The sequence below is a fragment of the Grammomys surdaster genome, unplaced genomic scaffold (genome assembly GCF_004785775.1).
Source record: "Grammomys surdaster isolate TR1022 unplaced genomic scaffold, NIH_TR_1.0 806, whole genome shotgun sequence".
NCBI classification, from domain to species: domain Eukaryota; kingdom Metazoa; phylum Chordata; class Mammalia; order Rodentia; family Muridae; genus Grammomys; species Grammomys surdaster.
In genome coordinates, this window is record NW_021605225.1 from 350,884 (window position 1) to 371,994 (window position 21,111).

Genomic DNA, 21,111 nt, shown 5'->3' on the forward strand with positions numbered 1-21,111 from the left:
TCCGTGTGTTAGAGATGTGACAGTAGGTCAGATCCTCTGCATGTTAATTACGAGTCTGTGGCGGTGAGGGAGAAGTCAGTTGTCATGGACATAATGTGGTTTGCAGAGCGAGTACCTCTGACATAAATCACCAGCCGCATTTACTTTTGTCACCTAGCAACGAATAGCCACTGCTTAGCAGATATTAGTAACATTGCAAAAGAATTAAAATGTTGAGAAGTAGCAGCAAGAGGACACTTTCTCACAGTTCTGTTTGCTCCTTGCTCTTCTTCACTTTCTGTCAGTAAACAACAGAATCCTCAGAGGTCGTGGACAACTGCACAGTGTCCATTCCTTGCCTTTGTGCATCTTCTACCTCATGAGAATGAACTTCCTTTCCTTGTCCGTCCTGTCCCAGTATACACAGATGGCTACCTTTATACTACATACTCCTTTAGTCATTCATTGCCCTGTGGGAGAACCTTACACATGCATGTACCCTCAAATGCACATACATCACATATACCACACACATGCACATACACACCACACACAGACAAACACACAGGCACATACAGACACATGCAATCACACAAACTCATATACACCACACACAGACACACACACATGCACATACCTCACATACACATGAGCCTCCACACACTGCATACACGCATGTACACACCACACAGACAAGCACACATACACACAGATACGTGCACTCACACAGACACATGTGTACACATATACACACCACACTCACACACACAGAAACACACACACAGACATACACACAGAGACCCCTGAAAACTCTGTTGTCAGAATTTGCTAATGTAAGACTATTTTTTAAAAAATCGGGGGAACTCATCTGTCTCTCCTAATGTATGAATCTCCGTAGGGCAGGACTGGCTCTGACTTGCTCAGCACCCTGTCTCCTGTACACCTGAGGTGCCAGGCACCTCATCAGTATGTAGAGAACTGAAACACCTCGAGTCCCACAGATAGTTCCCTTTACCCGACTTATAGTGTCTTCATCAGCTCCATTTTCTCTCAGCCATCCAGTAAGTTCAGAATCTTCAGTGGTTGTGGTGGGAGAATTCAGGTGGCACACAGGAAACCCAGGGATATCTAGAACCAAAAGTGGGGAGAATCTTTAGCATCACAGAAGTAATGTGGATCCCGCGGGATCCGTGGGCATTTCTTGCTCATTTTAAATTGTCAAGACTGTCAAGAGACTAATAAAAAAAAACAAAACAGATTGGTTGTATAAATGACAATATAAATAAATCTCAGACAAGCTACTCTACTAGTAAGCAGGAAGTCAGAAGTAACACTGTAACGAAATACACTTCATACTTTCATATAATTTCTTAAAATTAACTTTGGGTGCACTAATTATGCCTTACATTTTCCCTGCAATCAAGAGAAATAGTTAGCAAAGTACTATACAATTATAGACTTTCTCTCTTTTTTTTTTTTTTTTGTTTTTTTCAGAGCTGAGGACCGAACCCAGGGCCTTGCGCTTGCTAGGCAAGTGCTCTAGCGCTGAGCTAAATCCTCAACCCCACAATTATAGTCTCTTTCTTGACTGTTTGTAATAATACAGAAGAGCTAAGCCGCTGAACAAGGAACTGTAGATACAACTTCCTAATAATTAGCAAAACAGATTCAGCCGTAAATTCTCATAAAACTGATTTCTTCCATGTTTCAAGCTATGGCCTTTTCTTACTGTAAACTTATCCTATTTAAGACTCTCCAAATTCAAAGGGAGAAAAGCTGGAATATGCTGGATACAAATACAGGTGAACCAAAGGAGTCTGATTCTGACTCTCTCACTGTGAAATCTTCTTTTGTTTGTATATTTTTTTTTGTTTTTTTGAGACAGGGTTTCTCTGTGCAGCTATGGCTGTCCTTCAACTCAGAGCTCCACCTGCCTCTGCCTCCCGAGTGCTGGGATTAAAGGCGTGCCCCCCCCCAATCATTGTGAAATGTCTAACAGGACTAAAAGAGTGGAGATTCTTGTTTATTTCAATAATGCATTGTCTCTGAAAGAGTAACCGTGAGCATGCATTTCTGTGTGCTCGGGGAAGATGATCAGTAACTAAAGTTAAGGAAGAGATCCTTAAAACGGAATTCTGGCTGGTGAGGGAGGCTCAGCTGCCCTGAAGCTGTACCGTACAGCTGCCTGCTGGCCTTCCCAGCCTTCTGTGGCATCCTAAACTGGATCACTTTGAAATCCTACACTGCTTACCTATGGGTTGGGACTTAAGCTTCAGGTGCTTAATTTCTTGGTCTTTTTCTTCAATCGCTCGATGAAGGAGTGCTTGTAACTCTTTCTCTTTCCGAACCAATTCTTCAAGTAACCTGTGGGAGAGACTCTGACTGAGTGGTGAGAGAATAAAGAACAGGTACAGTCCTGCTCTAAGCGCGAGCTTCTCTCCCAAGCTACAGCAAGCACAGGGATTTTATAAAAATAAAAGGCCAGTGCCAGCAGCTCTGGTCTGAAGTCAGGGAGCGCGTGCTAATGGGCTCCTGGAAGACAGTCATGTGGCAGATCTGTGGAGACTTGCAGTCATCCTTCTCAAGCTCTGAAGATTTGAGGGATAACTTAGGTGAGGCTACCTTTTATATCTGGCTCAATAAATGTTAATGGTTATTGTTGCAATTGTAGTCATTACTGCTATTTCCTTTCTCCCCTCTTGGGGTGAGTTAGGTTAGTGAAGCATTTCAAAAGACAGCCATGTTCCTGGTACATTCAGTTCCTAAAGTAGATCTGGTGTGCTCTCACGATGCAAAGATAAAACTCTGATATTCTAACCTAGTTTTTGCCTGTGGAAGGCCCGCTAGCAACCAAGAACCAACCAGTGTCCAACTCAAACTGTCCAGCCTGTTTCTGTGAGAAAACACTGCAGCTTACAGAAGCTGGTGCTCTAGTTCTTTAGAAAGCGTCTGGAGAGGGGCTGGAGAGATGGCTCAGTGGTTAAGAGCACTGATTGCTCTTCTAAAGGTCCTGAGTTCAATTCCCAGCAACCACATGGTGGCTCACAACCATCTGTAATGAGATCTGATGCCCTCTTCTGGTGCGTCTGAAAGCTACAGTGTACTCATCATATACATAAAAATAAATAAATAAAATCTTTGAGCCGGGCAGTGGTGGCGCATGCCTTTAATCCCAGCACTTGGGAGGCAGAGGCAGGCGGATTTCTGAGTTCGAGACCACCCTGGTCTACAGAGTGAGTTCCAGGACAGCCAGGACTACACAGAGAAACCCTGTCTCGAAAAACCAAAAAAAAAAAAAAAAAAAAAAAAGCGTCTGGAGTACTTCTGACTCACAATTCTGTATGTTTAAATATAATATAATCACTGGGGCTGGAAAGATGGCTGAACAGTTAGGAGCACAATGTTATTCTTGCAGAAAACCCAGGTTTGATCCCCAACACCTACATGGCAGCCCACAACCATCTATAACTCCAGTTCCAGGGAATCTAATACCCTCTCCTGACCCCCGAGGGCCCCAGGCACACACGTGATGCACAGGTATACATGTGACCAAAACACTCATACACATTAAGCAAATCTAAAAAACAAAATATATAATTATTAATAAGACCTTTACGACGAATTATTAAATAGCCTGTAGCTCTCAGCTGGCCAGCTCTGTTTCACTTTATGACCACTGATAGATTTACTTCAGGACCATGCATAGCCAAATGTTTGTTTCTGTTGCCAAGCGTGCTGTAAAAGAGAGATAAGCCTGGGTCCCTGGGCTGGCTCAGCCATACTTCCTGTGTACATCTATGACACATTTCTCAATGCCTCTGGGCTTCAGTTTTCTTGTTTGTTAAAATGAAATGGAAAACTCCTAGGAAGGATTACTGTGAGAATTCCGTGAGAGAACATATAAAATACTAAGCCCCAAGTAGGGGCTTCTATTTTGAGCCCCAAGATTTCCTCCATGCAGGACCTAAAGATGAGGTCCTTGTGAAGGAGATGGATCACAGTAGAAGCGGGTGCAGAGGTGGGCCAAAAGTGAGGTACAGCAAGCAGGGGGGGGGGTGCTGAAGAAGATAAGTAAGATCCCTGCAGAGAAAATAGTGTGCAGGTAACATGGGTTAAACAGCCTGGCGCTGAACGCAAGGGGTTTGCTAAAGGGAGACTTTGTATCAACTCTGACACCAGTATGTCCCAGAGCTGGAAGCAAGCTCTGGATGAATTTTTAGTGGGTGACTTTTGGTCTGAATGTATCTTTGTCTACCCTGCTGATTTAAAGACCTATAGAAAAGTGTTGGCATATCGCTATTGCCCTCTCAAGGGCACAGGCATTTCCTGAAACTTATTTAGGCTGCACAGTTCCCTTCTGAACTTTAACACTGGAAGCACAGGCTTGCCGGCCACCTCAACTGTTACAAGTCCAGCTTTAAGACCACTCCCCCTGCGGAGTTAGCCCGTGGGTTTAAGACCACTCCCCCTGCGGAGTTAGCCCGTGGGTTTAAGACCACTCCCCCTGCGGAGTTAGCCCATGGGTTTAGTGTCGCCACATGCTAGGTAGGAGGGGAATAAAGTGTAAGGATGACACATCTTCCTTTCTGTTTCAGAACAGAGTGTCATGCCTTCTACCTCAGGGATGCACAGCCCTGTGGTGGGCTGGCTGGCAGTTCTAGAATGGCAGTGTGGAGAAACTGGATCACAAGCTAGTGACACATGAGTTTAAGAATCCTTGTAATAACTGAGTTTTGAGAACACTTTATTAAGTGTATATGTGAAGATAAGTGACCATGTATATTCTACAGCTATCTGCTTTTCTTCCTGTTACTTAGAATTCCGGATAAACTAATAATCAGGAGCTGGTTGTAACACTGCGCAGGTTAGACGGGTTAAACAGCCGGGGGGCTGAACGCAAGGGGCTGAAAGGAGACTTTGTATCAACTCCAGCACCAGAATGGGAAGCAAGCTCTGCGTGACCCTTCAGTGCTGATTTAGCTTCATCAGCAGTTCTAAGAATTATAAGCTTAAGATTTTAGGCATGTGTGTGTATTTGTGTGTGTAGTGGAGGGGGCAGAGCTTGAAACCAGCACCTTGTATATGCTGGGCAAGCATCCGGTCACTGAGCTACACGCCCTTAACAGCATTCAACTGGGGATAAGTACAGCCAGTAGCCTATAATTTCTGTACTTGGGAAGTAGGGGCAGGAAGAGAAGGAGTTCAAGGGCATCCTCAGCTACATATCGAGTTCAAGGCCAGCCTGGACTACATGAGACCTTGAATACAAGGATTGAAAAAAAATTTGAATTTTAAGAAGTAATAATATTCAATTGAAAGTATAAAAGGACTAAGATAGACATTATCAGCCCCCCCCCACTTTATGCTGCTCAGTGCTTTTAGTAAACCATCTGCCCTTCAAATTATTTGTAAAGAAAACACTGAATCTCATCTCACTTTTCTGATGGTTAGGGGAATCTGGGGAAAAAAAATCTAAAAAGGAAAGGGGAAGCCAGTGGTCCTTAGACTTCACAGATTCAACTTGATAGCGTGTAGAGAAAACACAAACATGTAGATTATTACAAAAAGGTAGCTATGTCTGAGGGTAATACAGAAACATGGCAAATCCCTCCCTATAGAAATGGGTAGATTTTGGAAAGCAAGACTTCCGGTTGAGCCAAGAGGACCTCAGAAAAGACCTGTGACCATGTGAAGAAAACAGCTGGTAACTGTGGCTCCTGGAAACTGCCGATGTCATAAACATGGCAGACAGAAGGCTGTGCTGGCCGGTGAGCTTGAGGTGAAACAAACAGGCAAGAGAAGCACACGTACTTCTGAGATGATCAGAGAGGTAGGGCCGACCCATGTGCCCAGGTGGGCAGGCAGAGGTTTGAGGGACAGACAAGCAGACAGAGCAGCAATCTGGTTAACTTGGTAGCCTTGCTGCAGAACCATTCTGACCAGAAACTGTGGTGGGCAGATTTGGAGCAGCACAGTAATTCAGGAAGCTTCTGAGACCAGAGCAGGGGTTCCAAAATCAAGTGCACTCAGGATTGAGTGGCTGGGTGAACTGAAGGAAAGCAATGGAGTCACAGCCATTAGAAGGAAGGGTTAGAGGAGGCACAAGGCAGAGCTGCGTGTCAGAGGATGAGGTCAGGCAAAGCGATGGAGTCACAGCCACTAGAAGGAAGGGTTAGAGAAGGCACAAGGCAGAGCCGTGTGTCAGAGGGATGTGGATTATCAGAGTGACTGCCACCATATTCTACAACGTCTCCCCATGAAAATCACCAAAGATAAGTAGGTGAAGTTTAACTTTTAAAACCTTAAACTTACAATAAGAAATAAATCACCTTTGTCACCAATGGTGGACAACCATATCTTCCACTAAGGTCTCTAAATATTTGAACATCTTTTATGGATTCTCTAAAATGTTTTCATTGTAGACCCAGAGCCATAAAGTCTATTTCCCACATGGACTGCGCAGGAAGCTGTAAATCACAAGTACTCAGACTTTGAACTGTGCTACCAACTGTGAAGAGCAGGAAGCACTCACTGCCCATTTGATAATATGATCGAATAGGTTCTGTGGTACCAAACCCAATATATCATGACACAGTGACAAATGTGGCCAGGAATCTTCAAGCTTCTGAGTGTGACATTTAGTTCTGTCCCTTTGAGTACAAGGGCTTTTCTTAAAAGAACTAGATATCCCAAGTCCTGGGTGATCTCTGTTCTCTGTCTGCTCTGTCTACTGGAAGGAAACAGTCTGTTTGCAAGAGGGTCCATGAGGTTACAACTCAGTTATTCTGTAAATCCCAGTGTACCTTCGGCAAAGCACAGATAAGTGCTTGACCTGCCAGAGGCAGACAGCACCATAAAGAGAGGCTAAATCAACCTCTGTTGTTTTACACAGAAAAGCAGTTAGCTTTCTGTGTTGGGGTGAGAGAACCATTATGTGTGGTCTGTGGGTCCGAAGTTTGTTTGTTTGTTTTTATATAGAAAGTTCCTCTGTGGCTTGGCTGTCCTGGAACTCACTCTGTAGACCAGGGTGGCCTTGAACTCATGGAGATATACCTGCCTCTGCCTCCCTGAGAGCTGGGATTAAAGGCATACATACACTACTGCACCCAGCTCCATGGGACAGACTTTTAAAGTTAGACCTGAATTATTCACTTTTATAGAAATAAGAAAAAAGAAACCAACCCAAGCCCTCACATTACCTATTAGTTTCAATTTTCATCCTTCCAAGCTGCACATTCAGCGACCTGTGTGCATTCTGGGAATCGTGGGATATAGTGGAGCTGAGTGTGCTCACACCTGAGGTAGCCACAGCATCCTCGATGACGGCCTGAGGCCTTCGGACCGTTTGATTTGAAGGTGATTCCTCATGTTCATCTTCAACATCCAAGTCTTCTGGATCAGCTGTGTCACTCTCTGATGCAAGGCTAAAATGTGGCCTCAACTCTGTGTGGCAAAATACAGTATTAATAAATATGACCACTGACTGTTCACCTTCCTGCATTGGGATGTTATCAACCCCCATGCAATCTGCCCAAGCTGCTCTTTCAAGGGAAGGGGAATTTGTGTGCATTTGTTCAGATCTGTTCTTTTAGTGGGAACAGCAAGCACTTAGAGGGCTGTAAAGATCATTCTCAGTGCAGGAAGTACACCTGCCTTATCAGTTCTTTTTAATGTCCCAGGGCACCCTAACTTCTATGCTCAGCATTTCTGTGCCTGGTCACCACCGCATTTGAGAAGCAACAAGAAATGTTCAATGTTCCCAGTGATCTTCAGGACAGCCCGAGAACAGAACTCCTCAGGGACTCATTCCCACTGCACTCTGTTCTGTGCCATCAGTTTGGAACAGGGAGATTGAACACCTCTTAAACTTTTATTTCGAAACAATTTTACAGTAGTAGAGAAGTTGGTTAATACAGAGAGTGTTCTCTTGTACCTATCAGAAGCTTGCCCTAATCTTAACAACTTATGTGATTCAGATCTACTGTCCAAAGCAGGAAATCAACATTGATAACTAACTCCCTCTCCCCCCACCCCCCGTTTTCATTTTTAAGAAGAGGATCTTTATGGCCCTCACTATCCTGCCTCATCCTCCCACAGGCTGGGATGACAGACCCACACGACAGCACACCCTGACACAGTGGCCAGTTTTCCGGGTGACTCTGTCTCTGTTCTGATTGATGTTCTCTCACTGCAGTGAGGGGCCAGCTCTCCTGGTCTCTTCCAATAGTGACTACTATTCCCGTGCTAACGCTCATGACCTTTGCTCCCTGCCCCCCACCCCCCCCATTTGTCTTAATCTTTTTCAGGTAGGGTCTCTATAGTCCAGGTTGGCCTTGAACCCACGATCCTCCTACCTTAGCCTTCTAAGTACTTCCCTTCCCACCTTTAAGGAGAGCTGTTCAGATATTTTATACCATGCCCCTTACTTTAGGTAGACTTGATAAACTGTCAACATCCAATAGAGACAGCATTTTTAAAAAAAATTATCATAGACATGATGCTGCACCCTTCTTGTGCCCATCATAGCAAGAGATGCATGATGTAAGGCTCTTATGGTGCTCCCCTTGGTTGAGGAAGTATCCAGGTTCCTTCCTTTCCCCCGTCCCCCACCAGAGTTACTGTTTCCCCTTTGTAGTTAGTAAATACCTTGCAAGGAGAGACTTGGAAAGCATTCACTACACTACTTTAGCAGTCCTTGCCTGCTGCCAGCGCTTGTGTGGAGGCAGCGCTTGTGTGGAGGCGACTCCTCTACTGTCCACACTTCCTCTACATTTGGCAAATAGAACTTTATTGTAGCTAAGGGCTGAATCTTCTGTATATTTACGTATTCAGTTATTGATCTCACCTCAGATAAACAGGTAATTCATCCTGTCAGGCTTGCTACAGTTTGGGTCTTGAGTTTCCCCCAGAGGGGGAAAAGGCTCCTCCTTAGTGTGGTACCACTGGAAGGTGGGGAGATTCTTAGGAGCTGGGGTCACTATGAGGCATATGTCACTGTGGGTTGTAGGACCTGGTCTCTTGCTTCTCAGCCATGAGCTAAGAGGCTTAGCTCTGCCATATGCTCTCACTAGGACGTGTCCCCACAAGCCCAAAGCCCAATCACGGCCAAAATAAATCGTCTCTCTTATAAACTGATTATCTTAGGAATTTTCTATGGTGATAGAAGAATGGCCAGCACAGACCTAGAACCCAATACTATTTCAGTTTCATTTCATTTTGCTGTTTAAATCTTCAAGTTGGATCCTGTGTCCCTGCAGTAACCCCTGTGCTTTTCAGAGTCCTCCTTCCTTTTTATCACCACAAGATGGCTCCAGCCCAGTTTATATTTCTCCTATCTCAGGCCTGAAACCAACCACTCGAGCAGGAGCCCAAATTCCACCTGTCAGAGGAATCTGTGTCTAGAAACTACAATCTAGGTCCAGATACACTTAGGAATTGATAAGTCGTAAAGATGCTATGCCCACAGCTGCAAACCAAACAAGGCATTCTTACAACAGAGAGAGAATTCCACAATTTCCAAAGATCCCCATTACTTAAAAATTGGTGCGGTTCTAAGATCTTTCATAATGACCCTTTTAGGTTTCTATGTCTTTCCTTTAAGATGCAGGCACAAAATGTAACAGCGGTACATGTGCCTAACCCATGCACGTGTGTCTCTCTATGGGTGGACTTGCCTAGTGACATCTCCACTATATCCTAGCTGGGCAGAAGAGTTCTGCTTAAAAGTTTTGACTACTGAATAAACTGTCCAGGTACTTCGGGGGTTTGTCATGGTGCAGGAAGACACTCCTCACTCACGTCCCAAACCTCGGTTCATCAACACTGTGACTTCACTGCCAATACAGCGAGAGGATGCTTAGGCCAGTAATTTCCAAACCTAGCCATGTATCCAAGTGGCCAGAGAGCTGTACTCAATTGAATTTCTATAGCTAGAGTATAGAGGATTTTTTCAGTCAAAAAATATTATCTGTAATATTTAAAGGTGTGGAGGGGACATCATTATATTTGTCCAGATCCACAGGTTAAACAGTTCTAAGAATGAGCCTATGTGGATGGACACTAGGTGACTATGATACGCTAGTCCAAGTTCATCAACTGTAACAAATGTGCCTTCCAGGTGGGGAATGCTCGCACTGGGACAGGTTACATGCATGTTGAAGTGGAGAACATACAGGAAACCATGCCTTTCCTCTCAATTTTGTGATTAGTCTAAAACTTTTTAAAATTTCTAAAGAATTAGTTCCTGGGCCTTAACTCTAGAAGACTATTGCCAGTTGGTCTGAGATGGGCCGGCGAGCTGTGATTTTTGCTAACTTCATTGGGACGAACTGATATTCACTAGTTATGAACAGTGCCGAGGAAATGTGTCTATGGGCACAGATATTACACATTAACATTCATAACTATTCGGGGCATCCTGCAGCTTTTAGTTCTTCATGTCCTAGCATGCTGCCTAAAGCAAACCTTCCTCACTAGTGGTGAAGGTTTTGCTCGGTTTTTCCTTGTGCGTACTGAATTTCTAGATGAATGTTATTTGGCGACTCTGAGGTTAAAATGCATACCTGCCATGCCCCCCCATAAGCTCATGTATTTGAGTACCTGGTCTCTAATTGGTGACACTCCTTGGGAAGGCTTGGGAGGTGTGGTGGCCTTGTTAGAGGTGTGGCTACTGGGAGCAGGTTCTGAGAAATTAAAGACCTGAGCCACTTCAAATTTCTGCTTCATGCTTGTGATTTAAGATGAGAGCTCCCAGCTTGCTGCTTCAGCCATCATGCCTGCCCTCCGGCATGCCTCCCCACCACGGTGGTGCTGGGCTGCTATTGCTCTGGAGCTGAAAGCCCAGATAAAGCCTTCCTTCTATAAGTTGCCTTGGTCTTGGTGTTATCAGAGCAAAAGAAAAGTAAGATAGCAACCCAGAAATGAAATGGCAGAGGCAGACCAACCCAGAATATACAAGCACTAATTATCTCTACACAGTAAGTAAACAGCTCTGACCTGGAACCAAAATGGTAATAGCTGTCTGCACAGCCTTCCGGATGATACTGTCCAAGGCAAACATCCAGTGTGGCTTGATGTTATGATTCCGAAGAACTTTATTGACCTGGAAAAAACAGTGACCTTTAGTCTACGTAAATTTTTTACATTATTTATTACTATTATTCTCCTCCCCTAAGGTGTGTGTATGTATGTGTGTGTGTGTGTGTGTGTGTCTGTGTGGGTGTCTCTGTGTGTGTTTATGCATAGGCATATGCATGAGGTAGAGGAAGAGCAAGGCTACAGTTTCGGTGCTCAGCATAGCTGGTGGAAGGCATAAAAGCAGGAAGAGTTCAAGGGGTTGTCAATAAAGACAATCCCTTCCCTGCAACGTCCTAACTACCATTTAATACAGACAAAGCCTGAGCACAAACCACGATTTGGAAAAATCAAGGGAAGAGAGTACAAGTTAGTATTCGTGTACAACATACACCTTGCCACAATCCTGATCTTTTTCTGCTTTTTCTTCGACTGTTGCTGATGCCTGTCTGTACAGGAGAATAATCTGCTGGAATATTCCAGAAAGCCTAGCCCCCCCCCATCACTGTTGTAAAGATAACTTTTTACAATGGCTGGTAAATGTTCCACCCATTTAAATAGACACACACCCGACCATTATGTCCTTTTAAAAAATTATCGTGAATTACACAGATTATAATACTTCCAATGTTAATCATTTTTATCTGCTTGCTCAGATGAGTTTTAATAATATAAAATTAATGATTTCAACCACACAAGGCACTAAGTACCTTCATATTATTGTATGGAGGTTCTCACAGTCCATCCTTAGGCCTCTTTCTCATACAGAACTGGAACTCGGGACTCATTCAGATCTAAGTTCTCACCCAACAGTCCTGCACGCCTAACCTGCTTCCATCCCTGCGGGATATGCTCCAGAAACCTCCCCAAAGTCAGAGGATGAATTGTTTGGCTGTTTTGAAAGACCATCCTGTTTGACTTCGCATGACATTACTTTTTTTTCCTTTATTTTATGTGTACACTGTATGTACAGTATATGTGTAGCTGTCTTCAGACACACCAGAAGAGGGCATCAGATCCCATTACAGATGGTTGTGAGCCACCATGTGGTTGCTGGGAATTGAACTCAGGACCTCTGAAAGAGCAGTAAGTGCTCTTAACCGCTGAGCCATCTCTCCAGCCCTTAGCATGACATTCTTAGGATTCATCCACATTTACAATGGTGGTTTTACAATGGAAATACCAGAATTTCTTTTTTAAAGACTGAACAGGCTGGGCAATGGTGGTGCACACCTTTAATCCCAGCACTTGGAAGGCAGGCAGATTTCTGATTTCAAGGCCAGCCTGGTCTACAGAGTGAGTTCCAGGACAGCCAGGGCTACACAGAGAAACCCTGTCTTGAAAAACAAACAAACAGCCGGGCGGTGGTGGTGCACGCCTTTAATCCCAGCACTTGAGAGGCAGAGGCAGGTGGATTTCTGAGTTCGAGGCCAGCCTGCTCTACAGAGTGAGTTCCAGAACAGCCAGAGCTATACAGAGAAACCCTGTCTCGAAAGACAAAAACAAAAAACAAACAAAGAAAAAACCCCCAAAAACCAACCAACCAAACAAACAAAAAACCAAAACCAACCAAACAAAAAGACTGAAAAGACTGAACAGTACTCCCATAACATCTGGACTGGGTCTACTACTTCCCAGTTCACAGCGGCATGCATCCACGGGAGCTGGCTGCGGCTAGAGAACCAGGGGGAAGCTGGGTTGCACACTCGTGCCAGGAGTCAGAGCAATAGCTACTCAGTCTTCCCCTTGGTCCGGACTCATCCAAACCACCCGGTTTCAGAGAGAGGCAGCCTGGACTTTTTCATAGCAGTTGATCCTAAGGAAAGGAACTACTTCTGGGACCTCCCTTGTTCCAGGAAATTCTTTCAGACTGAGCTTGCATTACCTCAATTTCCTAAATGGATCAGCTTGCTGATGTGTCTAACCAGTCCATCACTTAGGAAACGGCAGTATTTCAAGAGTGAATCCTTTATAACCATGACCTGCCCGCACACCCCCTCAGTACACTGCTTATTGCTCAATGCCTCATTACACAGCATATTACCCAACGAGAGCACTGGACAGGCAAGGAGTAAAGCTGGGGTGAGTGGGTTGCGTGTCTGTGTCCGACCTGGGCACAAGGCCCAGGATTACAGCTAAATAGCTCTCACTCTGAATTCTCCAGCCAACTCGTTCCCCAACGTCTTGCCCAGAAGCCAATATGTGGGCAAGCAGAAATCAGCTACATCTTTGCCCTGGATGGCAGACGGCTGGGTTTCCATAGTTGCAGTGTAAACATGCCTTAGTGTTTAATATTAGTGACAGGCGCTGCTAGCTGCTTTGATTCTCTGTGACCTCAGTCCAGTCAGGAATCTTGTTCCTGTTCACCATATAGCAGAAAGACCAAGCAGTTTCCCACTCAGAACACCAGTGCCTGCTGAAGGATGAAGATTCAGTTTGGAATGGAGAATTGTTTCTTATTTCAAATACAAATGTCAAGAAACCATCTAACACTGTAGTAATACATTACGAGTTAATGTTAAATTTTTAAATAAAACCATACAGTGTGGTTTCATATTCGCATAACAGGCACCAGCAAGATATTTTTTCCTGCCTCCCATACCTTGTAAGTGTGTCTGAGAGCGGCTTACAAAGGTCTACAGAGAAGCCTTACTCAAGAATAACAGGAAAGGTTTTAAATCAGACTTGCAGAATAGCTTCTAGTTTCTATTGCATAAGACTGTCAGTGATCTCTCATTAGAGCACAATTAGTTTCCACTCGCCAGCTGTCTATTCTCTGAACTATATTTCTGGTGGGAAAATAGTGGATACTTAGGAAATGAACCTGTTAAGAATGTTCTATACGGAAACCAGAGAAAAGCCATGGGGGCAGAGGGGAGAGATCACCAATTCAACAGTGAGCATTCTCAGGTGTAACTGCATTTCTCCCAGTGGCCACTAGATGGCACTTCTTGTACAGCATTATGAAACCCAAGACTAACATGTGCTATGCTTCAGAGGCCAAATTAAGTCTACGACCACACGATCCTAAGGAGAAACCCAGCCTTGGGAATGTCTGTAAGTCTTGCTGTTTCTCATGGTGGTTCAGCTGTGTGGGTCTCTTGTCTTTGGGGGAACTCAATAAATACCTCACATCTGTCACCCGAAGAGAATACACTTTATCGAGTAGATGAAAGGGAAGAGAATTTAAAATTGTATCCCATTTCTATAACCAACACTTAGCAGAGGTTGTAGGAAAATCACAGCACATGCACTTACCGCATCCTGGAAGCCAAAGAGGACCACCTGCACCTGGCTGATACCATGGCTGTCGAAGTCCAGCTCGAGCTTGAGCTTGGACAGTGTAGTAGCTATGATTTTTCGGTCAGTGGACCTCACAAACTCTCTGAGGCTCGAGATGAGGGTTGTGATGTGTTCCCACTTTAGTTTAGGCTCTTCAGCACCCTGAAAATAAAACCCCACAAGGCCTCAGTCACTCTGTACTCCACGCGAGCTTTCCGTTCTCAGAGTCTTTTCTCAGAAGACCTGAGCTCCAAGAGGCCTCCTGCTAAGGACAAAGAACATGTTTTGAACTCCGTGGCTCCTGTTTGTAGCCATCACTGCTGGCAGAGGTAACCTAGCCTTTGGAGGAACAACCTTACACCCACGCTGGTCTGTAGCCAGGACACATCTGGGCTGTGCCCACATGGAGATAGGTTGAGGTGGTGAGAATCCTGCTCTCAGAAATTTTAATTGGACACTAAGGCGAGAGAGGGGCACCGAGCCACGGAATCTCAATCTCAGAGTCTGCTAGCAGAGAGGTCGAGATCCAGGGTCAGGGATGCTCCCAAGGACATGGGAATAGCTGCAGGGGAGTTGAGAATGACAATGACAATGGGAAAGAGAAGGAGACAGAGCAGAGATGAACAGCACAGAGCAGCAGCAGCCAAGCGAGAGCAAAGATGGAAGGAGCCACCGAGGTTCCTCTGCCAGGCCCAGCTGGGTACCGACGGGCTGTTTCTCTCCTGGCTGTGTGTACCTATCAAATGTGTGCCCGGCCCTTCCACTGCCTTTAAAGTCAGTTCCTTGTCATAAAAGGGGCCATCTTAGGCAGTACCACTGAAACCCAGCCTTGACAACAACTGGGTAATCAGTTATAAAAATGAACCAAGGAAACTTTACATATTTAAATAGACCTCTTCTTCAAAGTGGTTTTTATTTATTTTAATGTGAGCAAGGCACACTGAGCCTGTAAAGAAAACCTAATTTAACTTCAAGAATTTTTATTAAGCTCATTTTTATTTCATATTGCATTTTCTAACTGTATTACTAAAATTAAGTTTCTCCACCGGGCCAATAAAATTCCCATCATTAAAATTCCATAAAAAATTTCAGAAAGCACCTTCATCTTCTCTGCATATTCTTGATTTGGGAGCTTGGTCCCATGTTTAAGTTCTCATGAGAAAAGTCTAAATTGAAAGGCCTAAAGGCTGTCATTAAAGAAACATTTTAAAATTATGCCGAGAACAATTACAAGCTTTGTTTTGTTCTTACCACAAACTAAATGACACCCAGAGGGAAGATCCACAGGCAACTTCATAACACCAGGAAAATATCAGGAGAAAAGCCGACTTATTTAACTGCTAGGAGAGCAAACATTTGTTTTTGACATCAGGTTTGTTTCCAAAACAGCAGCAGCAGCAGCAACAACAACAACAAAAACATGCTGCTTTTGGTTTTTGGATGTGTGTTGCTATCCTACAGAACAGTCTCTACCCTGGTAAATGCTTCCTGTCCAGACGACCTCATCCGCTTAGTCATCACTATTTCTGTCCTAACTCCAGTCTCTCTGCGCTAACTCATTAGAGGGCTTTCCTTTCTGAGTGAGCATGTCCTGCAGGGTAGAAGTGCCTCAAAACAATGGTAGCATTTGACAATGAGCCTTTCCCACAAATTCAGCATTCATAGGTTTTCTGCAAGTCCTCTCTACCCTTGTGTGCACAGCTCTGTGTGTGTGTGTGTGTGTGTGTGTGTGTGTGTGTGTGTGTGTATGTGTGTGTGTGTGTGTGACATGCAGATAGGCACACATGTGAAGGCCACAAGCAGATACTGGGGTATCTTCCTCTATTACTCTTTGCCTTACTATATTAATACAAGGTCTCTCTCCAAGGATCTTCCATCTCTGCTTGGGCTGGGTCTATAGGCATGCCCTGACACGCTCAACTTTTAGATGAGTGCTGGAGATTTGGATTTGAACTCAGCTCCTCGTTTTAACAGAAAGTCCCCTTGCCCACCAAACCCTCTCCCTAGGCCCCTATTCTTTTTTCTTTAAACTGTTAGTGATTTATGGAAGGTGATAAGAGTTTAAAGGGGTGTCTGGGGCCAGGGAGATGGCTCAATGGGTAAGAACGCTCTCTTGAAAGCATGAAGACATGAGTTCAAATCCCTAACATGCACACGTAAAGAAGGGGTCTTGTCTTCACCTGTCTATAATCCCAGCACCACAAGGCAGAGACTGGTGGATCCTGACAGCTCACTGGCCAGTCAGCCTAGCTGAAAGAGCAAGCTTCTGGTCAGTGAGAGACACTGTCTTAAGGTTAATAAATCAGAGTAACAGAGGATTAATTAACAGAGTAACAGAGTAACAAAGATTAATGTGCTCTGATCTCCACATGTGCATGCACCTGCACGCTCGTGTGCATGCAGCATACACATACTTATCTCCATCCCATAACATACTTCAAAACACACCATGCACATACAAGATACACACACCCCAAGATAAAAAAAAAAAGCTTTTCATGGGTTAATATACCAATGATCGGACCAATAATCCCCTTTGGGTTTGTTCTGTAGTGTAGACTGAAATGTAATTATTTCTCTAGAAAGGTTTAAAAACATTAAGAAAACATTTCTACATAGGAGGGATTGTGATTAAGGTATAAGATGTGAAACTCTCAGTAAATTGATAAAAATGTTATGTGGGGGAAAAATGTTATTTCTGTCCCATTGTAGAATAAAAAGAGAAAGTAGGTAACTATTATTAGGTTGGCTGATGGTAACAAGTTCACATTTGTGCAGTGCTTTTTATTATGACCTAAATTTCCCATGACTCAGTGGCTCCTGTTAGCAATCCCATGATGCTTTGTCTAACAGGTGAAGTGGCTCAGGCTCTGAGGATGTCAGTAACTGACTCAGTTTGCACAGCCTTTAAATGATGGAGCCAGGACCCTGAGCAAGGCAAGTCCAAACTTACTCCAGGTTCAGTTCCTAACTATGTATTCCCCCTGCCACAAGCTGGAACATCAGCTGTAAACTGGAGTCAAGACCTGTTCTGCACCAAGTCACCATTTGCTGTGACAGATGGGCGTCTCTCTAAGGAATTCAGTGTCCTGAACAGTGCAGCCCACCACTGTTGTCTGATCATTTGGGTGTGATTCCGGCTGGCAATTTCTAGTACTCCAGGAGCTTCTTGGTGTCCAAGGCTGACCTGGATGTGGGTCCTCCATCTTTTCTCTCACAGGAAACATTCCAGTAGGCTTTATTTAAAAATGTAGATATGCTAATCCATTGAGAATAATTTAGAAAAAAAAATCCCAAGTTTTAGGGATTTCATAATAAACCATAGTCCAGTGGTAGAGTACGTGCCTGAGATATCCCAGGCCCGGGTTTAATCCCACAAGCATATTCAGTCAGTCAATTAGCCAGTTAATCAGAATGTTAGCAGCCGCAGGGGTGACTGCTCTGGAAAATGGAGCTACAGTGAGGACCAGTGGAGTCCATCAGGAGTCAAGGAACAAAACAACAAAACATGACCATATCTCCTGTACTGGAAAACTGTACTTTTTTGGAATGTGGATAATTTAGACAATTCCTGACCTAAAAGTAAACATCATAAATCCATGGTCATAGGAGAAGCCTTCATTCCATCGTGGGTAACAGTGACCTTCCACACCTGTGTTTCCACCATTTGCCATGCCAGGGAGCCAGGGCAGAGTGGAGGTTAAGACTATACACTCTGGAGCCAGACTGTCTGCATCAAACCCCAACTCCATCTTTTGAGGGTACATGACTTCGGGAGTTACACAAGCATGTATGTATTGCTTTCTTCATCTGAAAAGATGGTTGCTAATAGGTGTGCACTTTAGTTCTGGCATCCGGGGACTGAATGAGTGCACACATGGATAACAGCCTGAGGGATTATGTGCTGTGGTTACAGTGTATCTAATAGCTACCAGTTGTTGTTGTTGTTGTTGTTGTTGTTGTTGTTGTTCTTCTTCTTCTTCTTCTTCTTCTTCTTCTTCTTCTTCTTCTTCTTCTTCTTCTTTCTTCTTCTCTTCTTCTTCCTCTTCTTTTCTTCCTCCTTCTCCTCTTCCTTCTTCTGTTCCTTATCCTTCTTTTCCTCCTCCTCCTCCTCCTCCTCCTCCTCCTCCTCTTCTTCTGCTAGAATGTCAACTTTGGTGAAATATACAGTTATATTTTGTTCACCATTGTATCCCCTGCCTGTGAACAGACCTGGTGTGATGGTTGGTATATGCTCAGCCCAGAGAGTAGCACTATTAGAAGGTGTGGCCTTGTTGGAGTAGGTGTGTCACCGTGGGTGTGGGCTACAAAACTCTCGTCCTAGTAGCCTTCAGATAAAGACACAGAACTCTCACCTCCTCCTGCACCATGCCTGCCTGGATGCTGTCATGCTCCCACCTTGATGATAATGGATGGACTCTCTGAACCTATAAGCCAGCCCTAATTAAATGCTGTCCTTTGTAAGACTTGCATTGGTCATGGTGTCTGTTCACAGCAGTAAAACCCTAACTAAGACACCTGGCATTCAGCAGATGTGTAGTGTTTGCTGGATGACTGAATGAACTGCAAGTCATGCATGTGTTTCCTCCATCTAACCTTGGTTCCTCATATCTCAATCTGTCCTATTCTCAATTCCTGAATGACCACCTTGGGCACACCCAGCCTCCCTGACAACTACCCTCTCCCCTCACCCAGAGGCCTGCCTGCCTTCTTAGGCCACACCTGTTTCCTGGGCCTCATGGTCACTGTGGTCCTTGATTGAGACAGTTTTCTACTAGGACCACAGTTGGCTTCCTTCAGAAAGTACTGATGGCATTCTCCTAAGTTCTCTCTGCAGCCAGAGCCTTTACCGGCACACACATTGCTCTTTTTATGAGATCTAAAATGTGGATATTAGGAGATTCCTATGGTGACAGAATGTTCAGGCTCAGGGAACAGCACAGATGCCTAGCAGGGCTGACAAGATACAGCTGGAGCTGAACAGTAAGAGCCAAGAAAGAGAACTTGGCTTCCCATCTGTCCCGAAGGAAGACAAGGTCAGGCCAACAGTTTCCCTGAGATGTTATCACCCTGGTCCACCCATCTACTCTCTTTGCAGCCATTTTCCCAGGACTAAGAGGAACAAAGCTGTGTGCATTTCACACTGCCATGAGCAGTTCACAGTGATGACGGGGCACTGATGCCCACAGTGTTCACAGGGCTGAGAGAGGAAGACAGACATCACACTGAGGACTCGCTATGCCTATGGGGAGAAAGCTCGCACCTGCAAGAGCTCTGAGCTGTGGCCTATCTGCCGAAATGGACGGAATCCCATTATCACAGGCGAAAGTAAGGATGGAGTCTAATCCACCTGGACTGGAGTCTTCAAAAGAAGTGTGAGAGACACTGGGGTGCTTAGGCATAGAGAGCAGAGCATCTTGGGATACTGGGAAGAGATGGTAATCAGTTCCCAGAAGACAGTTAATGTGTTGGCCTTGGACTGAAAAACTCCAGAACTTTAAGGAAACAAATTTCTGCTGAGTAAGACACCCAGTTTACAGCATTTTGTCCTAGCAAGCTAAGATTCCAGGGAAAATAGTTTTCTTTGGCTAGGTATTTGGTTGGTTGGTTGGTTGTTCTTCACACAGGAATTCTAACATACTACACAGTTGCTCACAGCTGCCCCCACCTCCTTTGTGAACTTAGTGTGCTTATAAACGAGCTGACACTTCCAGTGATCAGAGGAACAGCTGACAGGAAGCCTTGAGCTAACATCAAAGTCAGCAATTCATGTGGCTTAATCTTCGTGTGACCGTGGGAACGAACAGAGGAATTGTGTAGGGGCATGAGAATCTGCCTGTCCCATCCAGGTACTGTATACATGTATGGACACTAAGTAAGTCACACTCATGAACTTGTTAATAAAACTATTGCATCTGCGGTCTATTAGAGTCAAGATTTTACAATTTCAAGAGGAACTGTAAACACCTTAATTCCATCAGTTCTTCTCTTAAAAATACAAGAACAGGAAGGGAGGGAGGAGTGAAGGAGGAAGAAGAGCAAAAGAAGGGAGCACAGAGAAAAGGATGAAGGAAGGACAGAAGGACGGATGGACAGAGGAAGGAAGGGAATGGTAAGGGCGGGGCTGGAGAGCAACAAGCAAGAAAGAGTGAACCACATTGCCTTCAATGTACACACAACAATTTGTGTTCACAAACATAGTTTTACACAAGGTTTTTCCGAAGGGAGGGCTTTTATTATTACTTTTTGCAAAATAAGGTCTCCCTATGTAGCCCAGGGTGGCCTAGAACTCACCATCCCCCTGCCTCAGCCTCTCAGGTGCTAAGACACTCATCATGTGTGTTTGTCATTTTACTCAGAGTACTATAGCCTCCTTACATTTCCAGATCTCCTAGACAACTCTGTGTTGTATGCACACAGGTAAAAGTCTGTAGCATGTGGCCAGGGCATGGTGGGGCGTCCCTGTACCCCACCTAACCAGGGGTAAAGTATAAGGACAGCTTGAGTCCAGCCTGGGCAGCACAACAGAAATTGATCTCTAAGAGCTTAAACTAGTGGCACACGCCTTTAATCCCAGCACTTGGGAGGCAGAGGCAGGCGGATTTCTGAGTTCGAGGCCAGCCTGGTCAACAGAGAGAGTTCCAGGACTGCCAGGGCTACACAGAGAAACCCTGTCTTGAAAACAAACAAGCAGACAAATAACAACAAGGAAAAGATCAAATAAAATTTACAAAACAAAACAACAACAAAAACTATGTAAATCTTCAGGAAGGGAAG

At 44.5% G+C, this 21,111-nt stretch overlaps 1 protein-coding gene across 2 annotated transcripts in view; it reads right to left on the reverse strand.

Annotated features, from left to right (window-relative positions):
* Map3k5 (mitogen-activated protein kinase kinase kinase 5) overlaps window positions 1-21,111 on the reverse strand; it is a 188,343-nt gene that overhangs the window by 2,935 nt on the left and 164,297 nt on the right. For both annotated transcript variants that reach the window (XM_028782601.1, XM_028782600.1), the window contains 5 exons: window positions 14,311-14,496; window positions 10,975-11,080; window positions 7,179-7,422; window positions 2,231-2,343; window positions 995-1,107 (listed from right to left, as the gene is read on the reverse strand). In XM_028782601.1, coding sequence (XP_028638434.1) covers window positions 995-1,107; window positions 2,231-2,343; window positions 7,179-7,422; window positions 10,975-11,080; window positions 14,311-14,496 — 762 coding nt within the window. The remainder of the gene's footprint in view (window positions 1-994; window positions 1,108-2,230; window positions 2,344-7,178; window positions 7,423-10,974; window positions 11,081-14,310; window positions 14,497-21,111) is intronic.